We start from the raw sequence: 6432 nt of genomic DNA, 5'->3' as shown, positions 1-6432 counted from the left end.
TTTGGGTTATTTTGGGGTTTATTTGGGGTTTTTGGGGTCTCTGGAGGTTTTTGGGGTCTATTTTGGTTATTTAGGGGTCTCTATTTGGGTTATTTTGGGTCTCTGGAGGTTTTTGGGGTCTCTTTTGGGTTATTTTGGGGTCTATTTTGGGTTATTTTTTGGGTCTATTTTGGGTTATTTTGGGATTTATTTGGGTTGTTTCGGGGTCTCTGTGGGGTTATTTTTGCGTCTATTTTGGGGTCTATTTTGTGTTATTTTGGGGTCTCTATTTGGGTTTATTTTGGGTTTATTTTGGGTTATTTCGGGTTTGTTTTGGGTTATTTTTGGGTTATTTTGGGATTTATTCCGGGGTCTCTCTTTGCGATCTTCCGTGCCTTTCAACCCGCCAGCGAAACCAACCAATAGCATCCCGCCATCTTGGGGGGCTCGCCCGCTACCACCCAATCCCAGCCGCGCACACAACGACCCCTCCCTCCCACCCAATAGCAACCGCCGGCTCACCCGCCGCGTTTTCCCGCCGCATCCAATCCCCGCCTCGCGTACTCGGCGTAGGTCTCTCCTCCAATGAGAAGGCGCGTTGTTGGCGCGGCGGGAGGCGGCGGCGCCAAGATGGCGGCGGCGCTGGCGGTGAGCGGCGCCGGGCCCGGGCCCGGAGCGGAGGCACCGGCGGGGCCCGGCCTGGCCCCCGAGGAGGAGCTGCCGCCGCTGGACCCCGCCGAGGTGCGGAGCCGCCTGGAGCACAGCGAGCGGCAGTTGCGCAACCGGCGGAAGGTGCTGATCCGCGGCTTACCGGCCGATGTGAGCAACCAGGTGAGGGCGGAGCCGGGAGCGGCGCTGAGGGGAAGGAGCTGGAGCGGGAAGAGGAACGGAGGGGAGCGGGGAATGCGGGAATGCGGCCAACCGGAGCCCCAGATCCATCCCGGATTTCCCTTCCTTCCTCCAAATCCTTTATTTTTTATTTTTTCCCAAAAAAACCGGGAATTCCCGAACAAATCCGCGTGGAATTCCCGAATTCCCGCAGCCCCCCCGTGCGCTTTTCCCTTCCCGCTCCCTGTCCCGGCGGGGAAATCGTCGCCCCCGAGGTTGGAATTGCGTCGGGAGGAGGAGCTGGAACAAATCCCGGGATAAAACCTGGAAAACCGAACCGGACTTGAGCGCCCCGAGCCGGGAATTCCGGGAATCCTCGGGAAAAGGGAGGGGCTGTCCCTTCCCTCTGAGCTCCGCTCTCTGTTTTCCTCCATTTCCGTGGAAAATCACCGGTATTTTATTTTATTTTATTTTATTTTATTTTATTTTATTTTATTTTATTTTATTTTATTTTATTTCATTTCATTTCATTTCATTTTATTTATTTTATTTTATTTTATTTTATTTTTATTTTGTTTTGCTTTATTTTATTTTTTATTTTATTTTATTTTTTAAATTTTGTTGTATTTTATTTTTTATTTTATTTTGTTTTGCTTTATTTTATTTATTTTTATTTTATTTTATTTTATTTTTTAATTTATTTTGTTTTGCTTTATTTTATTTTATTTTGCTTTATTTAGTTGCTTTATTTTGCTTTATTTTGCTATATTTTATTTTTTTATTTTGGTACGTTTTATTTTTATTTTATTTATTTTATTTTATTATTTTTTAAATTTATTTTATTTTATTTTATATTTTATTTTATTTTATTTTTTTAATTTAATTTTTATTTGATTTTATGTTATTGTATTGCATTTTCTTTTCTTTTTTTTATTTAATTTTATTTTATTTTTTAATTAATTTTTATTTATTTCATTTTATTTCTTAAATTTTATTTTATTTTATTTTATTTTATTTTATTTTATTTTATTTATTTTATTTTGTTATTTTTAAATTTAATTTTATTTTTATTTTATTTATTTTTTAAATTTTATTTTTATTATCGTTATTTTCAACTTTGTTTTATTTATTTTATTTTATGTTCTTTTACTTTTCCCAGGATATCCACGAGCTGCTGAAGGACTACGAGCTCAAGTACTGCTTTGTGGACAAGCACAAGGGAACGGGTGAGGAGCAGCTCTGGGATCAGCCCTGGATCCCCGGGGAGAAGGGAACAGCCTGGGGTGCTCTTCCATCCCAGTTCCAGGAATTCTTTCCCGTTTTTTCCGGTGAAAAAATCCCCGTTTTTCCCCTAACCCAATGCCCGTGCTGCAGGGATCCTCCCCCATCCCCAAACCCATTTTTCCATTATTCCCCCCCATCCCCAAAACCCATTTTTCCATTATTCCCCCCATTCCCAAACCCCCATTTTTCCCTTATTCCCCCCATCCCCAAACCCCTTTTTTCCATTATTCCCCCCCATCCCCAAACCCATTTTTCCATTATTCCCCCCCATTCCCAAACCCCATTTTTCCATTATTCCCCCCCATTCCCAAACCCCATTTCTCCCCCATTTTCCCCCCATTCCCAAACCCGTTTTTCCCCCATTTCTCCCCCAATTCCTCCATTAACCCTCCCCATTCCCAACCCTGTTCCTGACCCCATTTCTCCCCCATTCCCAACCCCCTTTCCCCCCATTCTCCCCCCATTCCCAACCCCATTTCTCCCCTATCCCCAAACCCATTCTCCCCCCGTCCCCCCCACCATTCCAACTCCATTTCCCCCCGTTCTCCCCCATCCCCAAACCCCGTTTCTCCCTGTTTCCCTTTATTCCCCCCCATCCCCAAACCCCCATTCCCCCCGTCCCCCCACCATTCCCAACCCCATTTCTTCCCCATCCCCAAACCCCATTTCCCCCCATTCTCCCCCATTCCCAAACCCCCATTTCCCCCCGTTTTCCCCCCATTCCTCCTGCCATTCCCAACCCCCATTTCTTCCCCATTCCCAACCCCATTTCCCCTCCTTCTCCCCCATTTCTCCCCCTACTCCCAAACCCCTTTCCCCCCGTTCTCCCCCATTCCCAAACCCCATTTCCCCTCGTTTTCCCCCCGTTCCTCCTGCCATTCCCAACCCCCATTCCCCCGTTCTCCCCCACCCCCAAACCCCCATCTCCCCCCCTGTCCCCCACCATTCTCAACCCCATTTCCCCTCCTTCTCCCCCATTTCCCCCCTACTCCCAAACCCCTTTTCCCCCCATTTTCCCCCCGTCCCCCCACCATTCCCAACCCCATTTCCCCCTGTTCTTTCCCCATTTCTCCCCCTACTCCCAAACCCCATTTCCCCCCGTTTTCCCCCCATCTCCCCACCATTCCCAACCCCATTTCCTCTCCTTCTCCCCCCGTTCTCCCCCACCCCCAAACCCCATCTCCCCCCTGTCCCCCACCATTCCCAACCCCCTTTCCCCCCGTTTTTCCCCTGTCCCCCCACCATTCCCAACCCATTTCCCCTCCTTCTCCCCCATTTCTCCCCCTACTCCCAAACCCCCTTTCCCCCCGTTTTCCCCCCATCTCCCCACCATTCCCAACCCCATTTCCCCCCTTCTCCCCCCATTTCTCCCCCCATTCCCAACCCCCTTTCCCCCCATTTCCCCCCATTTCTCTCCCCATTCCCAACCCCATTCCCAACCCCGTTTCTCCCCATTCCCAACCCCATTTCCCCCCATTCTCCCCTATCCCCAAACCCCATCTCCCCCGTCCCCCCACCATTCCCAACCCCATTTCCCCTCCTTCTCCCCCATTTCCCCCCTACTCCCAACCCCCTTTCCCCCCCATTTTCCCCCCGTCCCCCACCATTCCCAACCCCCTTTCCCCCCCATTTTCCCCCCGTCCCCCCACCATTCCCAACCCCCTTTCCCCCCATTTTCCCCCATCCCCCACCATTCCCAACCCCATTTCCCCCCGTTTTCCCCCCGTCCCCCATCATTCCCAACCCCTCTCTGCCCCGCAGCCTTCGTCACGCTTGCTGACGGCCGAGCAGGCGGCCTCGGCCATCGCCCGCTTCCAGGGCTGCACGCTGCGCCAGCGCCAGCTGCGCCTGCAGCTGCAGCCCAGCGAGGCCGTGCTCTGCGTGGCCAACCTGCCCCGCCTGCTGACGCAGCCGCAGTTCGAGGAGCTGCTGCGGCCCTTCGGCAGCCTGGAGCGCTGCTTCCTGGTCTACAGCCGCGCCACGGGCCACTCCAAGGGCTACGGCTTCGTGGAGTTCATGAGGAGGGACGCGGCGGCGCGGGCGCGCTCCGAGCTGCAGGGCAGGCGGCTGGGCACGCGCGCCCTGCACGTGCACTGGGCCGACGCGGCGCGCCTCGGCCCCGAGCTGCTGCACTCGCGCTGCCTCTGCGTGGACAGGCTGCCCCGCGGCTTCTGCGACCTGCAGCGGCTGCGCGCCGTGTTCGAGGGGACCTGTGCACCCTCATTCTGCCAGGTGGGGTCAGAGAGGGGTTTTGGGGGGTGTTTAGGGGGGTTTGGGGTCAGGGAAGACAGTGGACAGGCTGCCCCACGGCTTCTGCGACCTGCAGCGGCTGCGCGCTGTGTTCGAGGGGACCTGCGTGCCTTCATTCTGCCAGGTGGGGTCAAAGAGGGGGTTTGGGGGGCTCAAAGAGGGGTTTTGGGGTCAGAGAGGGGTTTTGGGGGAGTCAGAGAAGGGTTTTGGGGGGTTTAGGGGGGTTTGGGGTCAGGGAGGGCAGTGGACAGGCTGCCCCGCGGCTTCCTGCGACCTGCAGCGGCTGCGCGCCGTGTTCGAGGGGGACCTGCGCGCCTTCATTCTGCCAGGTGGGGTCTGGGGTCTGGGGTCTGGGGTTTGGGGGGATTTGGGGGGTCAGAGAGGGGTTTGGGGTCAGGGAGGGCAGCGGAGAACGTGCACTGGAGCTTCTGCAACCTGCAGCGGCTGCGCGCCGTGTTCGAGGGGACCTGCGCGCCTTCATTCTGCCAGGTGGGGTTTGGGGTCTGGGGTCTGGGGTCTGGGGGGTTTGGGGTCAGGGAGGGCAGTGGACAGGATGCCCCGCGGCTTCTGCGACCTGCAGCGGCTGCGTGCGGTGTTCGAGGGGACCTGCGCGCCTTCATTCTGCCAGGTGGGGTCTGGGGTCTGGGGTTTGGGGGGCTTTGGGGTCAGAGAGGGGTTTTGGGGAGTCAGAGAGGGGTTTGGGGTCAGGGAAGACAGTGGACAGGCTGCCCCACGGCTTCTGCGACCTGCAGCGGCTGCGTGGGGTGTTCGAGGGGACCTGTGTGCCTTCATTCTGCCAGGTGGGGTCTGGGGTCTGGGGTTTGGGGGGGTTTGGGGTCAGAGAGGGGTTTGGGGTCTGTGGTTTGGAGGGATTTGGGGTCAGAGAGGGGTTTGGGGTCTGGGGTTTGGAGGGATTTGGGGTCAGAGAGGGGGTTTGGGTTTGGGGGGGTTTGGGGTTTGGGGTGATTTGGGGTCAGAGAGGGGTTTGGGGTCTGGGGTTTGGAGGGATTTGGGGTCAGAGAGGGGGTTTGGGTTTGGGGGGGTTTGGGGTTTGGGGTGGTTTGGGGTCAGAGAGGGGGTTTGGGGTCTGGGGTCAGGGGTTTGGGGGTGTTTGGGGTCTGGGGTCTGGGGATGGAGGAGGAATTCAGTGGGATTTGAGGGGTTTGTGGATGAGGGAGGGACGAGGGGACGAAGGCTGGATCTCAGGAGAAGGAACAGGTTTGGTTGTCTGGGAAGGATTTGGCAGTGAGTCCTTCAGGAGCAGCGGCGACAGCCAGAGGGGGCCGGGCGGATTTGGGGGGCTGGGCTGGGCTGTCCCCCCACCCTTTCCTCGCCCCGTTTGTCCCCTCGCTGTCTCCTCACTGTCCCCATCCCTGTCCCCTCATTGTCCCTTCATTGTCCCCTCGCTGTCCCCTCCCTGTCCCCTCATTGTCCCCTCCCTGTCCCTCCGTGTCCCCTCCCTGTCCTCTCCCTTTCCCATCCCTGTCCCCTCCCTGTCCCCTCCCTGTCCCCTCCCTGTCCCCTCTCTGTCCCCTCATTGTCCCCTCCCTGTCCCCATCCCTGTCCCCTCACCTGTCCCCTCATTGTCCCCTCACTGTCCCCTCTCTGTCCCCTCCCCATCCCCTCATTGTCCCCTCACTGTCCCCTCGCTGTCCCCTCCCAGTCCCCTCACTGTCCCCTCACCATCCCGTCCCTGTCCCCTCTCTGTCCCCTCACTGTCCCCTCATTGTCCCCTCCCTGTCCCTCCGTGTCCCCTCTCTGTCCCCAGCTGGCCTTCGGGCAGGACGGGCAGCCCAAGGGCTTTGCCGTGCTGGAGTTCGAGTCCCCGGAGGCGGCCGAGCGAGCCCAGCTGGCCACGGACGGCTTCCCGCTGGCCGGGCAGCGCCTCCGCGTGTCCTTCTGCGCGCCCGGCCCGTCCGGCCGCAGCACGCTGGCCGCGCTGCTGGCCGCGCAGGCCACGGTGAGCCCTCAGCCTCAGCCTCGGCTTCATCCTCACCATCAGCCTCATCCTCACCGTCATCCTCATACTCACTGTCATCCTCATCCTCATCCTCACCGTCATCCTCATACTCACTGTCATCCTCATCCTCA

General features: G+C 56.2%; 1 protein-coding gene across 1 annotated transcript; it reads left to right on the top strand.

Annotated features, from left to right (window-relative positions):
• Positions 1-232: 232 nt before the first annotated feature.
• On the top strand, positions 233-6409 carry RAVER1 (ribonucleoprotein, PTB binding 1; the record flags this gene model as incomplete). The annotated part of the gene is given in 5 exon segments (XM_054002353.1): positions 233-810; positions 1967-2033; positions 3853-3863; positions 3865-4323; positions 6110-6409. Coding segments are annotated over 5 exon segments (1083 nt in total), but the record flags the coding sequence as incomplete, so codon positions are not given.
• Positions 6410-6432: the final 23 nt, after the last annotated feature.

This window comes from Vidua macroura, chromosome 39 (genome assembly GCF_024509145.1).
Source record: "Vidua macroura isolate BioBank_ID:100142 chromosome 39, ASM2450914v1, whole genome shotgun sequence".
NCBI classification, from domain to species: Eukaryota; Metazoa; Chordata; class Aves; order Passeriformes; family Viduidae; genus Vidua; species Vidua macroura.
The sequence above is the reverse complement of the archived record's forward strand: the minus strand, read 5'-3'. Positions and strand labels throughout refer to the sequence as shown.